The following is a 25772-nucleotide window of genomic DNA, read 5'->3' as shown; positions in this document are numbered from 1 at the left end:
AAATCGTGCACACACGCTTGCGAGTGTTTTTTTTTTTTTTTTTTTATTAACATTAAGTAGTAGACACTACCTAGACAAATATTAAACTAACGGTATTATTACTATTGTTATTAATAGTAAATGTGAATGTACATATGAAACTATAAGTAAAATTACATCTATTTGAGGTTTAAATGTTCTATCGCAAATCAATGAAAAATCGTTGGAAGTTTCTTGAAAATATTGCCTAATGGTAATTGTTTCATTTGAACTAAATAATTATAAACCTTTTATAATTATTATTAGATTCTATATAAAATTGACCACTAAATAATTTCTTGAAAATAGATTTATGAAAGCGGACTAATATATTTTATGTTTGTTCAAATATTTAACATTGAATAAACAACTATTTTTGTAAATTTATCGAAAGTATTCTTTTTGTATGAGGATTTTGTCCAATTAAAATAATTCAGTACAGTAATTTATTACAAGTGAAATACTCCTCTATTTATAGGAGCACAAAAGCTTGTGCTTGTAAATATAGAAGCACCATTATTTTGAAATACAGACAATTTTAGTGTATACATTACATAATTTTGCATAATACAATAGAAATATCAGGAACCATTATTTTTTTCTTCTTTTTTTTTATACACTTGGATCGAGTATGCAGCAGTAAGCCATAAAAATATATTCTCCTTAATCTGATATTCTCAATAGCACGATTTTCAACCCCTCAAATTTATTATTCTATAAAACTAATAAAAGAAATTTCCATTGTAATGTATTTTGATAAAATATTAAATACTCTTTGTTAAAATTTGAATGAAAGTGTATTCTTTTCTTGAGCATTATTCTTCTAATGATAAGTCAACGTTTAACGCAATCATCGCTTTCATATTTTAAGTAAAATAATTTATCAATGATTGCATTAAACTTTTGCTAATATTTTTACAAATGCCGTAAATTGTATCATAGTTCATGTTGTTAGAGTTTCGAGTAATTATAATTAATTATCTGAACAATTTAAAAGTTGAAAGAAATTTCTCCTTCCTTTCTAATTTCTTTTTAGTTTAATAGAGAATGGAGGATTGTCTAATTCTCAGTAAATTTAAATGTTATCATATTTTAAATACATAAGTGTCTTAACATAAAAAAGAAGCAGAAAGGAAAGGAGAAAAATATCTTCTCAACTTTTGAACTTGTATTTTCTTAAAATTTCTCTTTTTCATACGCCCAAAAATGCATAGGCACAATACAAGAATATTCTTCTGGCACCAAGATCTTATGTAATTAGGAAATAACCATAAAAATTATTTTAAAAATATTTTACGTAAATGAAATATAAATAAGTAATTGCTCTTTTTATCTTTTTTTCATCTATATTTTTTTACTCTAAGTTTTGTAACATAAATCATGTAAATTTCTTATAAACATTTTATAAAAAATTAAATATACAAGACGTAAGTCGACACAAAATGCATGCAAAACTTGAAATCAATATAAACATAGCAATATTATAGTGACAAAACTTCAGAACAATATCTGGTTGATATTTGAGCACGGGTAAAAAATCGTTGAAGTAATGAAATATGAATCACAAGATACCTTGATTATCCGCATATGAAATTGTCATTAATTCTCTGATGTATAAATTGTTTTGTCATACCGAGCAATACCTGATTTTCTTAACGTTGTACACTAAACCCTTTTTTTTTTTTTTTTTTTTTTTTTTTTTAATATTTATACAATTTTATCAATTCTTCATCCATTTATTCACGTTTGAAACTTTCCTCGTTCGAAATAAGTAATTTTGTTTAAATTACTTTCATTAGTTAAAATGGGACTGCGACATCCCTTATGTATACCTAAAAATATTATATGCTACAGAATGCAATTAATTTATTCGAAATAAAATTACTATGCATCCGTAATTACGTACAATGGATGTTACAAAAATGGTTATTATACTTGCACTTGGATGCATTAATTTAATGATGCTTATCCTTTTCTAGAAACATATGTTAAATGTCTTTAATGGAATTACATTTTTTCCATATTGCTTAATAAAAGTTCCATTTCAGACATATGCACAAACATATTACATCAAAAATAAATCTAGCTAAATAAATTCACACATTTTCGTCCCTATTAATTCATCCATACATGCATTATATGGATTACTGATTCGCACACAAGTTCAATGAAAATTGTTGCTTGTACTTGGTGTTCCTAATGCAGGATCGCATTAGCGTAAAACAACGCGATATAATTAAGTGTAAAAATTGCAGACTGAATTATAAACAAATACCTTATACACGATATTATCGATTATCAAAGTGCCTGTGATTACTTTTTTCACGTTTGGTGGTATTTAAAAGTATAGTCATTTGTTATTTAGCCGTTTGTCCAAGGCCTACAGATGATTTCGTCTTTTGAGATGATTCTGCTGTTTCATTAGGCTGATCCACATCCATCTAAAGCATTCATGTCCAAGAATGTAATGAATGATGTTATATACCATTGTCAGAGTAAATTGCAAATGTTTTACCTTTTCTTCTTTTTCATCGTCAATTAATATTGGACCATTTTCGGCTTCGTATTCTTTTAAAACCGCGTCTAAGTTATACCTTCGCCGATAATTTACAAAGAACGATCGTAAATGAGCTTCCGTCTTTGTTCCAATTACATCAGCAATCGCAGAAAAATCTTTTCCATACTTTCGAACACCCTGAACAGCTAAGAGCAATTCATCATTTGTCCAACGAGCATTTATTCGACTTGATACTTCTGGTGGTCGTAAATCATCAATACCATCGGTTGTTTTACGTTTCAATGCGCTTACTTGCTGCTTGTTTGATTGTATCTGTGTATTAAAGTTAAAAATTTAATTAAGATAATTCAGACTGTTTTAATAAACTGATAAATTATATTGATCTTTCATATAAAAATGTATCCACACGTTTCATGTTATTTTACTTGAAAACGTACTTGGCGTTTTAGACTAACAATTTCGGTGTCAATCGCTTGTAAGCTGTTGTTTGCTTGATTGGGTTGACCAGCCAATGCTGCTAAATCATCGTGATTAACAACGAGACCGCGAGGTGGTTTTCTTTTATTTGTTCGACCTGGCATGGAACTTAACGGTCTTGCTACGCCAGTTCGCCTAAATCATTTAAATAAATTTGTAATGTACATTTCCAATTTGTTAATGAATATATCTGATCTACAATTATTTTGATTTTATAACTTCTTTTAAAACAATTAATTAACGCATAGATAAGAATGCTCATGCATTCTTACAAAAGTTTATGTTAATATTAGAAGTTGTTTGATACTGTATTTATAAGTATAACTATCTTATTAATTGAATAATCAAAATTAACTTCCTGTGCTTCGTTAATCCATAATGAATTACGTGCATGAACATTCTAATTTCAAAAAGAACTCGAATGATGTTTTTTTTAATTATTGAAATTTTATTTAACTTGCACTCACTGACCTCCAGTGCAGATAGCAGCTGTGACACGCGTGTCCTTTTGGCGTCGCACGAACACTATGACAAGCAACGCCACAGTTGCTACACGAGCCCTACAACACATAATACCCTTTTAAAATAAATTCTGACAATCCCCCCACCCTTTCCCTCCGTTAACATTTTTTAACATGTATCTAAACTAATCTCTAGAAGTTTTTTTCATTAAAAAAGGAATGAAATATGTACATGAGCATATTTAAGACTCTATCCGGAAACGTTAATTCGGCCCGCCATAAAAAATCAGAAGCTCCGAATTTTTTATATTTGTATAATTTTATTAAATTTTTGAAGTAATAAAAAGCCAATCTTTTTTTTCGAATTAACAAGTTTCTGAGATGCGACAATCGCCCTCGTATTAGATAATATTTGGGCTTCAACATTTTTTCCTCAGTAAGGTTTCAGCCTATCAATTCTACTATGTAGATTACTTGCTCAAAATTTTGTCTTTTTGGTAAAGGAAAAAAATGTACGACAGAGAAAAAATAAATACGGGACGTAAAATAGCAAAATATAATAAGCATACTATGCTATGCAACAGGGTAAGGTTTAGGCTGAGTACCTGAACCTGAGGGGCGTTTTCCGAGTCGGATGGGGCTTTGGCGTCAGTGCCTTGGCTTCCTGGCACAGCTTGGTTCTTTCCACGACGTATTCCGCGGTGGATCGTCCATTTCTGGAACGTTCCACATTTACGTTCACACACGATACGATAATGTAACTAGCTTTAGTCTTGTATTATTGATAGTACATAGTATTTTTAAAAAATTTTTCTTTTAATAGTTTCGAAAATTATCGAGAAACGAAATCGATGCTAGTTTAATATTAATATACACTGTAATTTCTTTTTATGTAAATAAGTTCATTTCATATTTGTCTTTTAATTCGTAGTACCAATAATGTTTACCAATTGTAGATCAGTGTTCTTAGTATTTTCTTTCATTCACCGCAAGGAATACGTTACCGTGTGGATACATTTTTTAAACGCGATTTACTGCATATTATATATATATACGATTTCGAGCCAGTGCCATGGCAGTAAAATGCAGCAAAAGGAGAACACTACCACACGCAATAGCACAAATGTTAATTTACTTAAAATAATCTCATAAAAAAAATAGCAAAAAACAGAATAAAAAGCTCTAACTTTCGTAAAAAAGAAGTTAACAAGCAACGAAAATAAATTTGTTATTCTAATTAATAAAACAATTTTTGTATTTCTAATTACTAAAATATTTTTAAACTGATATTTCAAGAAATTTATGATTCAAAGTACTATTCTAAATAGATAGATAGAAAAAGAGAGACAGAGAAAATTTATTTTTTTATGAACATCAAGTGCATGCATTTGTTAAATATATTAGGAATATATCTTACTTTTTCTTCTGATTCACTGTCTGTATTGGAACCTAATTCACTTCCATTTTCACTACCATTTTCTCCTTCTTTTCCACCACTTGTTAGCTTTCTTGCTTGTCTGTCCATCAGTGATGTTCTAGTCCGAGTTTTCTTCCAGCTATAATAGTATTTAACAAGACTGGCAATAGATTTATCAGGTAACTGTAAATATAAGATACAAAAGGTAAATAATTTTTTAATATAATTTTAGTATTTTCAAAGTTTTTATTTAAAAAAAATTCTACCATTTGACGAATTCGGTGGAAACTTTTCCCATGAAATTGAAATGCTTGTTCAAACAGTACTTTATCTTCAACTGTCCATTCATCAGGAAATGGTGTAAAATTAGCTAAATCTAATACTGCACGTTCTAAATTATGTTTGTGCCAAAATAACATTCCTAATGCTTGTTCTCCATTATAACCATATTTTTCTTTTGCTAATATAATATATTCATCCACTATAAAAAAATAAATTGTTTTATAATCTATACTTTTTTTTTCTTAATTACAAAAGGGTTAAATAAAAATAATCATATTTACATTTTTGATCAGGTATATCAGTAGTAGGAGACCATACCAATAATGCTCGATCAGGACATTGATCTAATCGTCGTTCTAAAATATAAAATCTATAATTATGAAAGTAGAAATGTATTTAAAAACCATATTTAAAAAAAATAAAACCAAGATATAAAAAAATATTTAATGAACAATTCTACTTAAATAACATACCATTGACTGGAACAAATTCTGGGACAATAACTTGATAATCTCTTCCAACACGGATTTTTTCTGCTGGAACTTTAAGATAATTATATTTAACTCACAAAAATTTTGAATTAATATAATAAAAACGCGAATATTTAATTATATAGCTTTTGAAATATTAAAGTGAAATAAAAAATATATTTTTTATATTTATATTTTATTATTATATACTCAGCAATATTTATAAATTATCCTCATAAACAATTACATACAAAAAGACTCAATTATACTCTATTTACTTCACTTAAAAAAATAATATATTATTATAGCGAAATACTTAAATAAAACTTTACATAATATCGAAAAAGTTACATTAAAATTGTTTTATAAGGATATTCATAGGAATTGGCTGAAAATATAAGAAGCTTAAAAAGAGGAAAAGTGGGGCGCGCTGTTTGAAGATCCTTACGGATTTTCGCTTTCGATCAATATAAAAATGTGCAAACTTCTAAAGAAGAATACATTCTTAGACTTACTGCATATTTATGATATATCGATTGAGATGGTACTTAAGAGCATCATATTAATTATAGTAATAATTGAAGTGTAATATGAAATTGGTACCTCCGTCTTCTTCGCTCGAGGATTCCGTCTGTCCATTGGGGCTGGGGCCTCTCGATCTGCGCCCATTTCTAACATTTTCTGAGTTTCTTTCTGCCAAAACCATTCTCTAGCTTTTATTCGATTTACGTTATATCAAATTATTACGCTAGTAAAGACTTTTTCGCACGGAAAATCAACGAAACCTGCGATGCAAGCAATAGCTTGCGATTACACCGTGCTCCGTAGAATCTAACTCGCGCTTCGTGCGACCGTAGCGAAAGTAAAATGGCTGCTTATTGAAAGTGATCCGATTGGTCAACGATTTACTAAGTAAAGATGGCAACGTATATTTTCAATGTATTTCGAAATTAATTGTATTTTAACAAACTAATATTTACGATAATTTCTTTATAATCATTATAAATACATTTTTTATTGAACATATATAACTTATTTAAACGAATATTATATATTAAAATAATAAAATCTTTGATTTTTAATAATTATTGCATTAACATTAAATATTGGTATGGTACATTTTTAATGTCTTAAATTATTTGAGAAGTCCGTTTATTTTCATAAAATAAATGATAATGATTTTAAAATATTTTTATATTGTATAAAATATATAAGTATCATTATTTTATTGTATCATAAAGAAAAACAGATGTATTTGTTTCAATGATCTATTTCTATAGCTATATAGTTACAATATATCAACTAAAACCCTAAACAAGTGACGCTGATCTTAATAAACAAATGTCACGAAGTTACATAATTCGAAAAGTATGAATTTCCAAACTATTTCAACCTAATTTTATCTTAATACATATTTGGTACTCAAAGTTACATTTTTCACTTTTGTAGTATATCGTATACTTATTTATGATATACTTGAAAGTATAAAAAGATTGTAAATAAATATATATACTATATGCACACATAAAAAAAAAGTTATGATTATAATTTTGCTTAAGATATATCACAATTGGTAAATTATAGCATAGATGCAGATTGAAATAACGAGACATCGATATATTTTATACATTGATGATGTCACGAGGTATGGTCACCCGATTTATACCTGAGAATTTCTCGTAGGCAATATCGGCATTTATAATAAATTCGCAAAACTTTGTATGATATTTTATGACAGTAACAAATGTAGTTTATAATGCAAATAAAATTAAAAAGAAACTTGCTCAATGAATGTTATAAACAATCGTAGAATTAAAATAAGTCATAACCTCAATTCTACAGTTTATGTTGAAAGTTCTATCACCGAGAGGCGCCACTATCAAGCAATCGCAGTCTCTGATAGACTTTGCCGTGTAAGGAACTTTCGTCGCCAATTTAATGTAAATATTACATTTGTTGAGAATTTAGAGTTTATTTTAGCGTACATAAGTTCGAAATTATTGTTCGCGTACCCTGTGCAATTTGTTGCTGGGCGTCATTCCGTAATATTTCTCGTTTAACCGAGATCGGCAATAACCAAAAAATCTCTCCGTAGGTATTCTTTTTTTCCTTAATAATCGTTGATTTTTTTTCTAACATCTCATTAATGTTAGATTTTGTATTTCACGTTATCGAATACTATAATTCTTTTAAGAAAAATTTAAGTTCTATCGAGATTTTTTCGGATTATGTGACGTTCACTATTTAGAATAGTACAGTGATTAATTTTTGTTCACTAGCCAATTGTTACACATATTAATAAGTTAAATTGAATATGTGATGTCCTTTTTGTGATTCTTTCCTGTGGAATTTTATTTTAAAAAGTGGTATATACTTTATTTTTTTTTTTGAGATATGTTAAAATTAGGAAAAGAAAAAAAGAGAATTTTTGTGGGTATTGTAAAATATTTGTTGAGAAATGATAATGCTTAAATTGTATTATTTATACATTAGACCATTCAAGAAACACATGTGTGTATGTACCTTGTAAATTTAATTTTGGCTTAACATATATTTATAGGCAATATATACATATGTAATCTTAAATATGTCTACAAGCTCCTATCATTAAGTTGTTTGTAGTTTACATGTTTCCTTATCCTTCATATAAATGTTTAGTAATCTGTACCTATTGATTGGTCTAGTGTAAATGTTGCAATAAAGAAATGATACTTTCTAAATATTTGAGCCATTAAACTATCTTCTTGTATTTCAATAAATTTATGTACATGATATAAATATAATCATATAGTGTATACATTTACATATACATATAGGTATATGTACGATATCTAAAAAAACAGTCTGTAATCTTATTTATTATCACAAAAAAATGATTTTTATATGTGATTTATCAGTATGATAAGATTATTATTGTCATTGTATTCTATTATTGTTTTATTACAGATGATTATCTGAAACAGTTATTGAGATTTAAGTATACTCTAAGATCTTGATAATTTTTTTTGAGAGATTCTAAGTATAAATTAAACACAATGAGAGTTGTTGCACTAGTCAGTGGTGGTAAAGATTCTTGCTTTAATATGATGCAATGTATAGCTGCAGGTCATGATATTGTGGCCCTAGCTAATTTATATCCTGTTGGAAAGGGTAAATAATAGATAACAAAATATATCAATCTATATAAATATTAGGTAACTGATGAAACATAATTTATAGATGAACTAGATTCATTTATGTTTCAAACTGTTGGATATAAAGGTGTTGAATATATTTCGGAAGCTATAGGCTTACCAATATATCGTGAACCAACCTTTGGTAGATCAAAAATGCAAGAAAAATATTATTATCCAACAGAAAATGATGAAGTTGAAGATCTCTTTAGGTTATTAAGTAAAGTGAAGGTAACATACAAAATATACATAGAATACTTGTATTGGTTTAATTATTTTAATTTCTTTGAATTTATAGGAAAAAGAAAATATAGAAGCTGTTTCATCAGGATCTATTTTGAGTGATTATCAACGAATTCGTGTGGAAAATGTGTAATTATTAAATGCAAATTCTGAAATATTTTATTCTAATTAAAATTTATACAGTAAAAAATATAAATATTACTTTCAATCTTAATAAAGGTAAAAAAATATCTAATAATAAAAGTTTATTTTCAGATGTAGTCGTTTAGGACTTATTTCTCTCTCATATCTTTGGAGAAGAGAACAGGATGAATTGTTGAAGGAAATGATAGGAAGTTCAGTGAATGCAGTTATAATTAAGGTGGCAGCTTTAGGCCTTGAACCAAGACACTTGGGTAAATCACTTTTTGAAATGCAATCTCATCTTGCCAAAATAGTAAGTAAAATGTCTTAATGATTAATTGAATACAAAAGATTTTCCTTTGATTTTATATTATATTGGAGATATTCCAAATATAAATAGCTCTTTAAAAACTATATGCAAAAGAAATTTATTTAAATTATAAAGGAATAGATATATATTATATTAATAACAACATATTTATTTGTAGAAAGAAAAATATGGAGTTAACATATGTGGAGAAGGAGGAGAATATGAAACCTTTACATTAGATTGTCCATTATTTAGAAAAAGTATTGTAATGTAAGTTGTCAAATTTATTGTTAATACAAATATCAAGCAAGTACACTTTACACAGATCCACGTGCGTGTGCACACGCATATACGCACAGACACATATACATATGCTCATGCATCCACATGTATATATATATGTATATATATATACACATATATATTTGTTTATTTTAGAGATGAATATGAAAGTGTAGTTCATTCAAATGATAATATAGCACCCGTCGGATATCTAAACTTTAAAAAAATTCATGTACAAGAAAAAAATGTGAGCTTAAATATTTCATATTTTTAAGAATTTTATAAATAAACTTGTCAATAATTGAGAGGAACTTTTTTTTAGGATGGTATAGAAGGATTAACATTACAAGAAAGATTAAAAAATGTTCCTATTAAAACCCCATCTGATTACATCACAGAAATAGTTGGACCAGATGGAAAACGACGAACATGATTGTACAGGCAGTAATCTAAAGACTTCGAATTCTGGTATTAATTCTAATCAATCAAATTATTTTCTTTGTTACATTCTAAATTAATTCAATGCAAAAATAATCCAGGTCAATTTAACCCACCAAGTCCTATGGAAATTTTATATGAGGAAGAAGATTATCCTGATGTGCCAGTAGTAAATAGAAATCAAACTGGCTGGTTCTGGTTTGGTGGTATTGCTGGAAAACATCCGGATGCTAAATCCGCGATGCGTGAAGCGTTGGAGAAATTAAGCAGTAGGTAAACTTTGAGTCTTTTAAACCACCTTTTAGTTACTTTTTTTTTCGTGTAATATCGTATCTCATATTTGACGTAGATTGATAAAACACTCGTATTGACTGTTTAGGTCTAGTCAAAAAGGAAAATCTTCAAATATCGGACATTGTTGCGGTAACGTTGTATATAAAAGATATGTCAAATTACATATCTATAAACGAGGTTTATATCTCATGTTTCAACAAAACGAATCCACCAGTCCGTGTATGTGTGGAATGTCCGTTAAATATACATGTTGTGCTTGATGCTATAGCCTATAAAGAAATTCAAGACTGTGGTGATAAGAAAGTTCACAAACGACATACAATGCATGTTCAGAGCATAAGTCATTGGGCACCTGCAAACATTGGTCCTTATTCTCAAGCTGTTCGTGTGAGTGTACTACCGTTACAAACCAATTTGCGTGCGCGTCTCTGTGTGTATATGTAGACAAAATGTGTGTATGTGCGCATTCGTACGCGCACGCACACACATCTGGTTTACAAAAGAAACACAACAGTGAGGTAAACAAAATAAAATTTTCTAGAATGAAAATAAAAAATTAAGCATACAGTAACATAAAAAAAATATTTAAGCGATAATTAGTATTAATTTTTAATCTATTTTAATCACTGTACATGTGAAAATAATAATCATATCGCTTTTCACAATGGATATATAGATTAAATAGCAAATTATATAGCAGATTAAATAATTTTTAAAGGGATTTAATAAATTAAAAGTTATAATCGAATTGTAATTATTTGTGTTAGGTGGGTGATATTATCTCAGTAGCTGGACAAATACCATTGGTGCCTGGTAGTATGACTATTCTGGACTTAAATATTAAAAGGCAATGTCGTTTAACATTGAGGCACATAGATCGTATTGTTAAAGCTATGGACTCAAATACGCAACTCAGGGATATTGTGCAAGGTATTTGTTTTTTGACTCATACTAGTTATATACCGGACGCACGAAAGGAATGGGAGAAACGAACAAATAATGCTATTGTGGATTACATCGTTGTACCGAATCTTCCACGTGGTGCTCAGGTTGAATGGTGTGTTTGGGCACATAGAGATAATAATAGGTTTGAATGTAAGTATAAAAAAGATTAAATTTTATTGAACAATTTTTTTAAAGATTATTTTATTACAGATGAAGAGACTGGTAAATGTGTAAGTAATTTCAAAGTGGCAATAAGGCGTAGATGGAATTATGAAAATAACGTTTCAGCAATTGTGTGTTACATGTCCACTGGTACATACTTTTTGTCTGAATATTTTTACACCTTTTTGTGAACAAATAAAAAGGATTCTATCTTGATTAGGTTCGTCCAATTCAACTGGTAACTTAGCCATGGAAACGAGTTTATCTTCTACAGAATTAACTGTAGATGAACTAACAGAAGCATTCGAGTATGTACTGTGTAAACTCACAAAGGGATCCCAAACCCTAAATCCTACATGCAATCTACGTATCTTCTACAAAGTCGGCAGTTCGCCAGGACCGAATTTTGTTCAAGACGTTCTTTCTAAATTTTCTACACGAAATTTAGTTACTACTATTATACCGGCAACGCACTTACATAATTTCAGTACCTTTTTATCTATATGTGGTATTAGACACGAGTAAAGCCTAACAATAATTTTTACGTTGTCAATTATTTACAAATCATTATTGTGTCGTAAAATGATTACAAAGATTTTATTTGCCGTTTAAATTATTTCAACCAATGGATACGAACGAAGAACAAATCGATTTTAGTACGAATATAGAAATGATGAACGGCTATGTGGAAACTCGACCACGGTTGTAAAACTTTACATATTCTAAAGGATAATTACTTAGCAGTATCAGTGCTCGAATATAAACATTATTTTTCACCTTTTCTACTGATTGCTTGTTGGGTTTGCTCAGAATTCACTTGACATCTGTCAATAGTGTATTTATATTCGGCTAGTCAACGAGATGTTAATGATTTTAAATCATTCTGTCTCGTTAGTATAAGTGTTCTACATAATGCTACGTTATGTCACTTCATAACGTGTGCTGTATGCTATGCCTCGTTTTTTGCTCAAGTTATTTTTTATTTTTCACAATTTCACGATACGTGCGGAGTGTTAAGTGTGTGATTTTATGAAAGAATTTGAAAGCGTGCACAGCCATTTTTATAGTAGCGCTCAAAGTAAACTGAATATAAAAAAAATATCAGACGTATTAGGGAAAACTGTACATTTTCACAAGTGTGAAAAAAAAATCTAGTTTATATCCTTTTTAATTTTAGTTGAAAAATTAAAACAAAAAAAGAAACGATACGCGGAAATTTAAAACACGCACTTCTAAACAATTGTCTTCTTTCACTTTTGAAATGCTGCCGATGTTCCGCTATCATTTGAACTTTATATTGTAATGGCAGATATGTAGCTTTGCAAAAAGATATATAAAATCTACTTCGCAAAAAGGTATTGTGTAAATCCTCGGTAGTTTCTGCATAATTGATCTAATGCTTTAGAGATACGTCTTGTACAAAAGTGATATGCTATATATTAGAATATTTTTGACAGAGTAATATTCATGCAACGATATGCCAAAGTTTGTATTTTACAATTTGGTCATTGTTTAATTGATTTTAATACTGTCGTTCTGTTTTGTTGTACATATTACTAAATAACCTAAAATTTTTTCAATGTATTATAAAATGTAATTAGTTTTGAAAATGGCAATTGGTTATCAATTACGTGTGAATGTTAAAGGAAGATAAATTTCTGATACGAGGAACACAAAGCAAATTGTTCATTACGTGGATACTGCGTTACTATAAATATGTAAAAAAGATATTTGCAAGGCATACAACTCTCGCAACAAAATACTATTCCGAGGATTATATTGCAAAGAAAAATAAAGAAAGTGATATATATTTTTAAGAAATTGCTATTTTGTTTCATATTTTATTATATTCCCTTTTTACCTTAAACATACATGTGTATTAATTCTCACTTTTTTTTTTTAAATCTAAAACTAATAAATTATAGAATTATTAACCTTTTTGTAAATTAAAATTAATTCTGAAAATTATTATTAAATTTACGTTTATGCATATAACAAAGGTAAATATTTAAAAAATCAGCACCTTATGTACATTTGAAAAAAAATGTTAAAAATTATTATAGAATTTATATAAATCTGTAAAACAGTCTTCCAATAATTACTTTCTTTTCATGATATGTAATTTGATCTATAATAAGCAATAAAAAAGAAGATAAATTATGAACACAATTTGTTTAAAAAAAGAGAGTTAACTTTGTTTCATCTTACAACGGTATATTAATAAAGGACAGCCCATATTTAAAATAAGAGGATAAAAATTATAAAGAAAATTGGAATCTTTAAAATTTTTACTGAACATTAACATTTAAAATGAGATTTTTTATATTTTAAGCTTTATATGTAGCTAATTATAGCCACTGGTTTGTAACAAAATGTCAATTTTTCAAATTGATTATAATCATACATTTATGTACAACAGTATTTCTTTCATTCAGAAATTCGTACGAAATGTTTCATGATAAATGAATCACTTAAATGTTCACAATTCATCCATTATCCATACAAATAAAAATTTTATATTTTACCAGTTTCTCTACACACGCGATTCACAATTTGTACAATTCTCGAGCTCAAACAAAATTATATATTTTTTATTTATTTACGTTTTCAATGTTTTCGATACTAATGGTTTCATCATTTGTTGACGATTTGGTGCACAAAAATCACACAGGTAATTTTTCCTGTCTAACGGCATTCCCTTGGTCTCCACGCAACCTGTAAATAAATAATAATATTAATAATAACGATTATTATACATTACACTGATACCTTTAAAATAATCAACTAATTTTTCATTTGTAATAATTTTACTGTACCTGAAACCTTTCATACATATTTCAAATCGTCAAATTGCTTTTAAAGACGAAAATATTTGATGAAACATGCAAATGCAATGGCATGCAATGAAGAGTATATAGCGGAATTATATGGAATTTGTGTCAATACCTAAGTGCAGATATTTGTCACATGCGCTGCAATGCACTAGATTCACTTCCAGGTCGAGTCTTGGGGCAGTATGACAGCGACTGCAGTGCGGGCAATAGCGACCCTTTCGCCATAGCCTTGTTATTGCATAAAGATTATGGGGTTAGTGAACTTGGATAAGGGCTCATTGAAATACCAGAATTTAGTATAACTGATGACAGTCTGCACCTTGGATGATTTTTTATATCTTAAACATGCACAGTTAACTTAAATACAGAAATAAATGTTAATAATATTCAAGAATGTAATCAATTCCAAGTTAATTATATATTTTATTCAATTTTTGAAATCCAAGGATTCAAATATCATCATATTGTGAACACGAAATATTAGTTTGAAAATTTCTATTAAAAAAAAAGGAGTTTAGTGTGAATTAAGGAAATCGTGAAGCAGTAACGAAGCCCCGTGAAAATTTGAAAACTAGCATTTAGTATGTGTATTCTGAATTACATCTTCACTCGTACATTACACCACAAGGAAAAAAGGAAAAGGGATTAGTATTACTTACTTTGAGCATGGAACGCACAGCGTTGAAACATAAACACGAGTATTCTTGTCACCCTTTTTATATTCATGTTGCCACTGAGCAACACTATTTCTATCAGAATTTATACCACCAGGTTCTCTTGAGCCACAATTTGCACAAACAGCACATTCTTGACAGTGCCATCTTCCTTGAGGGACTCGTCGGAGACCGACACAATAAATATGATACCTAGTAGTATCAAATATTATATAATCGTATATTATTTATGTATTTCATGTATTTTTTTTATAAAAAAAAAATTAAACATACCCCCTATCGCACATATCACAAAAAAGCATTTTATCTTCGTCGGCAGGATCATGACATTGAGCGCAAGTTTTACAATCTGTGCATTGCCATGCATATGATTGAATATGAGGAACCATGTCTAATGTTAAATCTATACATGATGGATGAACTATAATAAAAATATTACAATTTGTTTTGTGAAGCAATAAAAAATATGTTGGAAAAATATAATGTAAAAATAATTACCATGTCCATTACATGTGCCACACTGAATCAATACTTCATTTTTACTGTGTTTATTCAAAGTTTTTAAGCACATTTTGCATTTCAATTTTATTTCATCTTTTTGATTTGCTATTTCCATATCTACTTCGTCCATTGTGGACTGAGAACCTTCAGTATCTTGCGTTCCCTCGCTAGAAGACGAACTACATAAAAAATAAACAACTATCCTTTCACAAGGATTATTAAAATGTTAACAGTTTAATATGATGGCACGAACCTTGAGTCATCTGAAGATGAATCACTATCACTATCACTTTGAGATCCCTCTGACTGACTATCAAATTTACGTTCATTTGGTCTCATAGGACCATAGAGAACTGTATTTAAAGGATAATATCGTAACTCGGCTGGTGTATATTCCCGATAATAATCTGTATATTGTCCCGGTATTAGTGCAACAGGATAATGACCAATTCGTCGTTCCGTTTCAACTTTCTGTTGTTTCTTTGGCACGTGTATTGTAAAAGTTTGCAAGTCTAGACTGCACTTCCTATTTTCCCGTCGAGCTTTATTTAAGCTAATATTCCAAGACAATGCAGATTGGACTGCCATTTCTGCTAGATCAATTCTATTTTTTTCTGCATTTGCAGCTGCTGTTAGTTCCTTCTGCTTTTTGGAATGTTCTTTTACTTGCTTCTCGCGCATATGTTTGCGATATTCTTCATACTGATCTGGGAAATCACTACACATTACATCTAATACTTCTGAACTACATACAGCAGTTAAACCTAAGATAAAATTAAAAAGTAAGTACAATAGTGAATAGATACAACAATCTACGTGTAGTGAGTAACTTACCCATGTCACACATTGCTTCACTAACCAATCCATTTTCTCTTAAATAATTTCTTTCTTCCATATCCACTACTCTTCTCTTTAGATCTGGGTATTTTCTTTTGAATGATTTTACACCAAGATATTGAGATATTTGTTCTTGTATCATAAATGTTTCACCTTTACGGTCAAGTGGCCATTCATACTCAGCAATTTTATCGACAGTAAATGGTCCTTCGTCTGGATCAAAATTAATTTCCATTCTTCGATTCTTGACCTTCACCTTTTCCGATTCTGTGGTTGCAGTACTAAGTACACTTCCTTGAGATTCTTCATTTACTATGGTTTCAGAAGCTGTGATAATTGATATTAACATATAGTTTGTTGCATTTAAAGACATAACCAACTACTGCATTATAATATTTTGCAATTTATATCATAACATAACAAATATGTTAAAAAAAAATGTTCATAAAATAATTATGTCTAAACTAAAATAGAAAGCAAGTTAAAAAGAAATGTTAAATTGTTCACAGTTAGGATTAACACTGAATATCAATGTTATTATACTGTCCAAGATAAAATCATTGAAAAAATATATACATAATTGACTGAAAAAACACTGACCATCATGGCTTTGAAATTCTGTACATGTTAACATACATTATGATTTGTAGTAACAGTATATTTTGTGCTTGATTTAAATACATCTATTTCACATTTAGGTACTTGAGAGATGTTAGGACACAAGAAAAGATCTATTTATAGATACCTTGCTTGGAGGTCTACCAATACATTTATCTTTTAATTTAGTTTAGTCATATGATGTCTATGGTTCATATATTTCTCATTAGTATCAGTCAGCATGTTTTTTTTTAGTTTAGTAAGTTATTACTTTTGAAAATATAATCAGAACTATATTTAATATTGAATGTATAATTAATCTATAGTTACTAAAACTAATAGTGTTATCACTGTTTTTGATCTATGTTGTAAACTTATAATAATTAATCTAAGTTAAAAATAAAATTAAATATAATGTAATTATTATTGCATTATTTATAAAATTAATAAGATATATAAATGATGTAATTTATAAAGAGTACAGAGGCCATACCTGGTGCAGAAATATTTCTAGCTGGAGTTTGAGATCTTGAACCCGATTCCGCACTCATTCTCGTTTCCTCGTCTATCACTTGAACTGTAGACATATTTTCATGCTTTGTAGTATTATCTACTCTTTTAGATGCTGGTGTCAACCAGTTAGGTGGTATTAACATATCCTTATTTTCCGATTTTACATTTTCCATTGATTTATCAGATCTGTTATCGGAATCTACTTTCGTTGCGGCTTTTTGCATTCGATCAGGAACGATTTCAGCCAACTTTTTATCCCTAATACTATCTTTAACGTCATTTGATACTGGTTTGGGTAATCGCATCTCTGATCCTTTGTTCATATCCGGTTGTATACCCATGGAGTCTGGAAGTGTGTTATTAACTACATTTGCACTTCTTATTCCACTATTCTTTTGTCTCATAATCTTCTTATCGACTTTACCCGAAGAATTAGCCATCTTAGAATCCATTGCTGGCTGTTTAAGTGCTTTGTATAATTCTGGTGATTTTCCAAAGGATTCTTGTTGCACTCCAGAATCATCTATTGTTATCACAGCAGTTGTAGAAGCTTCAATAGCGCTTAAATCTTGATCTATCCTAGGCTTTTTCATAATCTGGGGATCTACACTGTCCAGTTTTCGTTTTCCTCGTCCTAATAGATAAAAAAAGGAGTGGGGAAAAAAAAGAGAAAAATAGCAAATACATATGATTAAGAATTGTATGTTGCATAATATTTAAATATTTGTACATAAAATGCTTAAAAAGTACAAACCTCGTCCTCTGCCTCTTTTAGGGGGTGCATAACTTTTTTGACTCCTACAGGTCCTCTTAGGTCTTTCATTCTCTCTGGATTCTGGAAAATGGGGTATTTGTGGCTGTTGCATCTGTTGCGCGTCGTCTAAAGACAAAGGATCCCTAGGTATTAACAAATGAGGTGGAGGATGGGTAATTCCTTGTGGTAATGGATTCCTTCTGGGTCTACCTCTTTTCTTGGGCACTTTAACTTCTGGCATTCTATTGGGGGAAACTTCTTCTATTATCACAACATCCTGGCTAGAATTTGAGTTCTCATTTACTATTATCAACTCTGGTCGGTGTTCTATGATTTCACAGTCAGAATTCATTGGGGAACCAGCCACGTTCTTCGATAAAATATCCTTCAATTTCTCGTTCATAGAGGCATCAGTCGATTTTTGTGGTCTTACTTGGGTAATACTGATTTCTTGATTTATTACATTCATCTGTTGTAGACTAATTGCGCTGTTTTTTGGGTCAAATAGAAACTGCTTTTGTTCCCTGGATGTCACAGGCTGGATAGTAACCTCAGGCAAAATTTGTGTGAGTTGAGTTTCCAATTTGGATTTTTTAGATTCAATTGGTGCAATGGTAATATCTTTACGCTTTGGTGACATTTCAACCACACTATCTAGTTTCTTTCCTTGCATTTGCACTGGCTCAATGGTCAGTTCTGAACGATTACTTTGCAGAATAGTTGAATGTCCAGTTTTAAGGATCTTTAATGCAGGTTCTTTATGACCAGCTTGTCCAGTCTCTTTATACCTTTGTACAAAATTTTGGGACGAATCAGTAGATTCTTTTGACTTGTATACAACTTCCGCTTGATTATCACAAGCCACAATTGTCGGATGACCCGTTTTAGACAATTTAATCTTCATCTCTAGAGATGACTCGGTATCTCGACGTCTCTGCTGTCTATCCTTCTTTTCTGAATCCACTATAGAAGCATCCCCGGTTTTTAACAGCTTTATCTTCATACCTAAAGAAGCATCAGTGTTTTTAGAATGTTCTGCCTCAGATGTTCGTATTATCTTATTTGTATCTTCGGATATATCGGGTTGTATAATAGAAGCGTCACCAGTTTTAGATAGTTTAATCTTCATTCCAAGAGGCGATTCTGTTCTCTTGGGAATTTCCTGAAGAAGTTTGCTTTCTTCTAACTGTTCTTGCTTTTCTGAAGAAACTATGGATGCATCACCGGACTTAGAAAGCTTGATCTTCATTCCAATGGGTGATTCAACTTTTGGCAAAACTTCATGTATGACCTCCATTGATGGTTCCATAGTTTCTTGTACAATATCACTATGCGGTACTTCCAACGATTTTGTCGCATCCAGAGCTATATCCACATTATCTTTAATTTCATCCAACAACTCTGAATGAACAATGGACGCGTCACCACTTTTGGATAATTTTATCTTCATTCCAAGAGGTGATTCAGTTCGTTTGGGAATATCTGGAATTTCTAACTTATCTTTCGACTCTTCAGAATTTTCTACTGATATTATAGAAGCTCCACCACCTTTTGTTTTTGCTAATTTAATCTTCATTCCAATCGGAGATTCGGTTCTCTTCGGAATTTCTGGAGGCGATTCTAATTTATCTCTTGTTTTAGCCATCTCTTTATTTTCTTCTGGCAAATCAGGCGAAACGATCGAAGCATCTCCGCTTTTAGATAATTTAATTTTCATTCCTATAGGAGAATCAGTTCTCTTAGGAGAGTCATAACATGATTCGAGCTTTTCTTTTGGTTTCATTTGTATATTGTCCTTGTATTCTTCAGAAAATTCTTGTCTCTCTGGTTGTATGATCGAAGCGTCTCCAGTTTTTGAAAGTTTAATCTTCATTCCAATCGGAGATTCCGTTCTCTTTGGACTTCCTTGAACCATGTCTAACTTCTCTTTATGCTTCATCTGGATCTCTTTTGCATCTTGTTGCACTATAGACGCATCGCCGCTCTTTGATAACTTAATCTTCATTCCAATCGGTGATTCTGTCCGCTTAGTTTCCTCGAACTTGTGCTTACCTTCCTTAGAATCATCAATCAATTCGTGTTTTTCAGTGGTAACTATGGATGCATCTCCAGATTTAGATAATTTAATTTTCATGCCAATAGGAGACAATGATGATGAGCCTTCTGAGTACCATTGTCCAAGTTCTTCGACATTCTCATTAGATATTATAGAAGGATGACCTCCTTTAGATAACTTCAATTTTATTTTTCCTAATTTTTGACCCGGACTATCTTCGGGGTTTGGCGAATTGGTTGCAGATCTAATTTTTGGACTTTTAGGAGACCTTGGTTCTCCACAATCAGTTATTGCAGATTTTGCTATTTTTAATATGATTCTTGGAGATCCAACATTTTCGAAATCATGTTTTTCAGAATCCTTTCGAGGTGTTTCCACAAACTTCGACTCCGATTTATCGAACAATTTTGGTGACTCTAACATCTTCTGATAGGCAATTAATTTTGCATCTTTTTGAATCAAAAGACTATCTTTGGAAGTAGTTGGAGACATTGAAACTTTCGTTACATCCGTAGCTGGAATTTCTATTTTTGGCGGTTCCTTTAGACGTTCTTCTAAAATTGAAACTTTTGGAATAGATTCGGATGTCTTCAAAATATTTTGAGGTAAAGTTACCACTGTTTCAAGTACTTTTTTATTTTCTAGGTTTGATGACTGTTGTACTTCAATGTTTTCCAAAGTTGTTACATCAAATTTAGGTTCAGAACTCAAACATGTTGGAATTATGATCTTGTCTTCAATCATGTCTTGGTTTATCATCTCTTTATCATCGTCTATTCCAAATGCATCCTGTAAAGCATCAATTTTAATTTGCTCTGCAAGTTTTCTTTCACTTTCCAGTTTCGCAGCTTCTGAGATGATTTCTGCTTCAGAAATGGAAATCGAATCTGTCGCAATATTTTGTAATTCTGCTTCTAATTCCACAGTATTCTCACACATGTCTTCATCAGGTACAAATAAAGACGATGCGTCTGCTTGTTTCGATATGTCATCTACGACGCTTTCTACCATCTTAGGAGACAACACCAAAGGGGAATCCATAGCTTGTTCTTCGGATTCTTGTAAAAATTTTACTGCCGATTCAAGCTCGGATATTTCAGAGCTCGGTTGAGATGTTTCTATACCCGATGGAGCATCGTTCAAATTTTCGCCCTGATCTACATTATGTAATAAAATGTCCGAAGGCAATTCAAGTTTAGATTCTGTTTCTTCGAGATCACCTACGGATTCTAGTGGAGCTTCCTCAAAATCCATGTCTAATTCATTACCTGGAATATCAGTACCCTCTCCCAAATCTTTCTGTAAATCTTCAACATTATCATCTTTATCCATAGACTCAGAAATTAGACTTTCATCGATTTTCAATAGATCACCAGCCTCAGATTCTTTACCTTTGTCATCATCAACTTCAATTATATTAGATTTTTCTGTAGTATCTTCCAATGATACACCATCCCTGTCTGTTAAACAACTACTGATCACATGTGTTATATAATCAGAAGCTTGTGCCATATCGGATGTGTGATTTGATTGTTCTAATAAAAGTCTCATATTCACAACCTTTGACAATTGTTCTGGCTTCTGAAGTTCCTCTTCAGCTTTTGTTATTTTCAATGTAGAATCTTCTCCCTCTGGAATTAAATCTAGACCTAGCAATCCTTCTAGAGTATCTATGTTTTGTGTTGAGATTGAATCCTCCATATCCTTGTTTAATATATCTTCTGAATCCTGTGGTAGTTTTTCAGTCAATTCTTCAATTTCAGATCCTACCAATGGTAAGTTTACAGACTGTTGTAGAACCTCTTCTATTTCATTTGCTACAACTGCTTCTGGACTTAAAATATTCTTGAAATCAGTTGCAGTTCTTACATCATCTAGGATACTAGTAACAATATCCTCTGTATTTTGGCACTGTTCTTCAGAAAACATTTCTTCCACATTATTGGCAGTTTCTAAAATATCCTTTAAATTATCTTTATTGGTTTCACTTTTTGAATCATCTTCCAATTGTTGCTTATCTGATAACTCTTCATTCTTATTTAATTCCAAATGTTCAGCATCATTTGACTGTGCAACACCTTCTATATTTATATCATTATCACTTGATGTTTCTAAATTTATTGAAACTGCAATATTATCATTTACTTCAATAATTACATTTTCTTGACATTCTGCCATAATTTCTTCAGGAAGTTCTACATCTTTCCCCTTGCCAGATTTCTCTTCAATATCATTTTTAACTATTTCTGACTGTGATTCAGTTTCTTCCAATTCTAGGGCTAAATTCATTTCTTCTTCCATGTGTTCCTCTTTTACATCCTCTTCAGGTACTATCATCTCTGTATGATCTAATGTTGGAAGTGTATCCTTATTGATAAATTTTAAGTCAGAAGCTGATTCTTGTGCATTAGAGTAATTATTAATTTCTTCTGCCTTTACATCTACTTCCTTTTGTATTGCAATTCCTTCAGATTCTCCTGAGTGGTTTTCCTCAATAATATTACATATATTTTCATGCTTTTGTAATTCATTGATTTCAATTTTTATTTCGGTGGATTGCTCTTCTTCTATAACAATTTCAGGAGAAAAGTCTTCTTTTTTATCTTCTTCTATTTGTTTTTCATTTATATCATCTTCCTCTATTTGTTTTTTAGCTATATTCTCTTCCTCTATTTGTCTTTTAGCTGTATTTTCTTCCTCTATTTGTATTTTAATTATGTTTTCTTCCTCTATTCCTTTTTCCTCTGTATTATGTTCTTCTACCTGTTTGTCAACTTCTGTTTGTTTTCCGACCTCAATATTATCATGCAGTTCAATAATTTGTATACTTTTTGATTTTGTAACCTCGTAAAAATCATGAACTATATCTATGATTCTTTCTGATTCACCTTCTTCAATTAATGTATGTTCAACTTTATTTGATTCTTGATCCTTTTCTTTAGAAATATGATCTTCAACTTTTATTACCTCTAAATTAATTCCCATTTCTTGTGCTATTTTATCAGTATCCTCTTTCAATAATTGATCTATTTTTTCATTAGAACTATTTTCAGCTTCATTAATTTCGTTTTCAGTTGTTTCTAATATAGAAGTTGCAGAATTCACATTCAAGTCTACTTCCATTGAAACTTCATATTTATCAACTGTATCACAAGTTTCTGGTATATTTGTTTCTAACTCATTTTCTGTTTTCTCTTGAATAGTAGGTAATTCTGTTTCATCTATTGATTCAACAATATCTTCTTTTAATTCAGTGTTGATTTCTTCAGATGACATAGACTTTAAATTACTTTTTATTTTCATCTCTTTGTTCTCTTCGTTCTCTATCTCTATATTAGTTTCTGTACTATCAGCAATATTTGTAATATTATCAATTACATCATCACTGTTTAAAGGCAATTCTGAGCTACTTGGCTCTGAAAGCATAGAATTTTCATTAAAAATTACATTAGTTTGGTCAGTTGTTTGAGGGAATACTTGATTTGTAAGTAGTTCCAAAGAACCTTGTAATTCTGTTTCTATTACTTCTAATTTTTCAATTTCCATGTTTTCTTTCAGTTCTGACAATTCTACTTCATCGACTTTACTTTTTGGTAATTCTGAATTATTTGTTTCATGTGGTGAATCAATTTCTTTTAATTTAATAATAATAACAGAATTATTTATATCTTCTGATTTAACTTTTGATTGTACAGGTTTTACATTTAACTCAATTTCTTCCTCAATAACTTCAGTACCATTATCAATGTTCACTTCATCATTTGATTCTACATTTGACACTTGATCATTATTGATGAAGTTATTTTCGATGTCTGAATTATTTACATGTTCTACATTTTCTTGATTTCTTTCTTTTTCTTCATCTGTACATTCTTTACCTTTATCTTGTCTTTCTTCTTCTACACCTATATGTTCTGTAGTTTCTTGATTACTTTCCATTACTACATTTTCATCCTTAACCTTGGTTTCCGACTGTACTTCTTCTGTAGCACAAACATCAGCCACAGATTCGACATTGTTTTTTCCTACTTCACTTTCAGAATGTTCCATCATTATAGTTTCTTCTACTATTTGAATGTCAATTTTCTTTTCTTCTATTTCTTCTTTAATGTTATTTATATCAGTGGTAGTTGTATTAATATTTTCTTTTTCACATTGTAAATCAATGTTACTGAGATTATCTACTTTATATTCATTAGGAACAATATCTTTTGTATCTTCTGAAATTGTAGGTAATTCTTCTGTATATGTAGATTTTGTAGGACAATTAGATGATTCAATTTCACTACTACACAATTTTTCATTTTCTATAGTCTTGGCAATAGTATTCTCATTTGTACAAGCTTTATCCAAATGTATATTATCAATTTCTTCAGAGATATTATTTACATCCTTCTGTATCTCACAAACTTCATTTATGTCTTTAATTTCTTCACAAGGAATTAAGCACTTTTCATTAGAACTAGTTGTTGAACTTGTTATGTTTGGTTCTTCGTCATTTGTAATTCCATCCTGAGAGTCCTCTGAACTATATGCTTCACCAATTAGTTGTAAACTTCCACGAATACTGTTTTCATTTTCTATAATAGTCACTTTGCTATTCACAGTTAATATTTCACTATGACTACTCTGTTGTTCACTTATATTAGACCTATTTACATTTTCGTCGCTTTTCATAATTTCTGATGTCACTGAAATAGAACCACTTATAGAGTCAACAAGTTCAACAGTCACTTTATTTATGGTATTAGAATTTTTAATATCTTTAGTACTAACGATATCTACAGAATCTGTTAATACATTAGATTCATGATTGTCCTTAATGTCACTGTCCGTTTTTTGTTCACACAATTGCACATTTTTTTGCAAGCTATTTTCACTACTAAACTGAAAGTTATCTTTGCTTGATTGTTCCATGTTATCACTTATTCCTTTAACACAACAAACATTCTCTAATTCCTTTAAGGTGGATTTTATATGTTCATTTGTATCAAATCTGTGAATTGTATCATTTTTCTCAACTATAGGAGCTTCTTCATTCTTGGTTACAGTTCTCTCTTGCATTTCAAGCTTTTTTTCTGTTGTATTCTGACTTGCATCTGTCTTTGATTCTGTAATCATCTGAGAAAGTGCAGCAATTTCACTCTCTAAAGTAGAATCACTAACAGGTTCTGACTGAACACCAATGATATCATTAATATCCATGATGCTTAAAGCTTCTGTATCATAAGTTTCTGAATCACTGTCAATACAATAAGGGGCATAACGGTCAGGTGAGTTGTCCTTGGTTTCTTTCTTTGTTTCCTTCGTTTCGTCTTTGGAGCCAAATAGGCCCATCTTAGGACTTTCAGACATTGTTTTGATATTCGACGCAGTGGAAATTTTATTCTTTG

The 25772-nt window shown here is 30.3% G+C and overlaps 3 protein-coding genes across 4 annotated transcripts; 1 reads left to right on the top strand and 2 right to left on the bottom strand.

Annotated features, from left to right (window-relative positions):
* Positions 1–2131: 2131 nt before the first annotated feature.
* Positions 2132–6489, bottom strand: CoRest (REST corepressor). Of its 2 annotated transcripts, XM_017911894.1 has the most exons (10): positions 6247–6489; positions 5647–5715; positions 5455–5529; positions 5158–5372; positions 4892–5074; positions 4080–4190; positions 3485–3573; positions 2974–3148; positions 2534–2848; positions 2132–2459 (listed from the first exon to the last, which is right to left on the bottom strand). In XM_017911894.1, exons 1-10 carry the CDS (start codon positions 6347–6349, stop codon positions 2376–2378), a joined length of 1419 nt encoding a protein of 472 aa, XP_017767383.1. In that variant the 5' UTR covers positions 6350–6489; the 3' UTR covers positions 2132–2375. The 2 variants fall into 2 exon arrangements, with proteins under 2 accessions (XP_017767383.1, XP_017767384.1); XM_017911895.1 differs by lacking the exon at positions 4080–4190.
* A 1055-nt stretch (positions 6490–7544) lies between these two features.
* Positions 7545–13038, top strand: LOC108555981 (diphthine--ammonia ligase). The gene is given in 14 exon segments (XM_017911881.1): positions 7545–7583; positions 8590–8793; positions 8863–9047; positions 9115–9188; positions 9315–9495; positions 9671–9762; positions 9931–10021; positions 10097–10188; positions 10190–10242; positions 10314–10481; positions 10592–10893; positions 11274–11601; positions 11662–11763; positions 11834–13038. Coding segments are annotated over 13 exon segments (2088 nt in total). The 5' UTR covers positions 7545–7583; positions 8590–8678; the 3' UTR covers positions 12139–13038.
* A 1144-nt stretch (positions 13039–14182) lies between these two features.
* Positions 14183–25746, bottom strand: e(y)3 (PHD finger protein enhancer of yellow 3). The gene is made up of 10 exons (XM_017911834.1): positions 18324–25746; positions 17994–18203; positions 17550–17915; positions 16457–16786; positions 15876–16386; positions 15620–15801; positions 15395–15542; positions 15107–15313; positions 14560–14675; positions 14183–14328 (listed from the first exon to the last, which is right to left on the bottom strand). The coding sequence occupies exons 1-10, from the start codon at positions 25732–25734 to the stop codon at positions 14213–14215; spliced, it is 9597 nt and encodes a 3198-aa protein (XP_017767323.1). The 5' UTR covers positions 25735–25746; the 3' UTR covers positions 14183–14212.
* Positions 25747–25772: the final 26 nt, after the last annotated feature.

This window comes from Eufriesea mexicana, unplaced genomic scaffold, assembly GCF_001483705.2.
Source record: "Eufriesea mexicana isolate 0111107269 unplaced genomic scaffold, ASM148370v2 scaffold294, whole genome shotgun sequence".
Taxonomy (NCBI): domain Eukaryota; kingdom Metazoa; phylum Arthropoda; class Insecta; order Hymenoptera; family Apidae; genus Eufriesea; species Eufriesea mexicana.
This window is presented reverse-complemented; position numbering and strand designations above follow the sequence as displayed.

Coding starts and splice junctions, on each gene's coding strand:
- CoRest (XM_017911894.1), bottom strand. CDS start 6,349: ATGGTTTTGGCAGAAAGAAACTCAGAAAATGTTAGAAATGGGCGCAGA. Junction 5,373..5,454: donor TGATATACCTGATCAAAAAT/GTAAATATGATT, acceptor ATTTTTTTATAG/TGGATGAATATATTATATTA. Junction 2,849..2,973: donor TTGTTAGTCTAAAACGCCAA/GTACGTTTTCAA, acceptor TTTAATACACAG/ATACAATCAAACAAGCAGCA.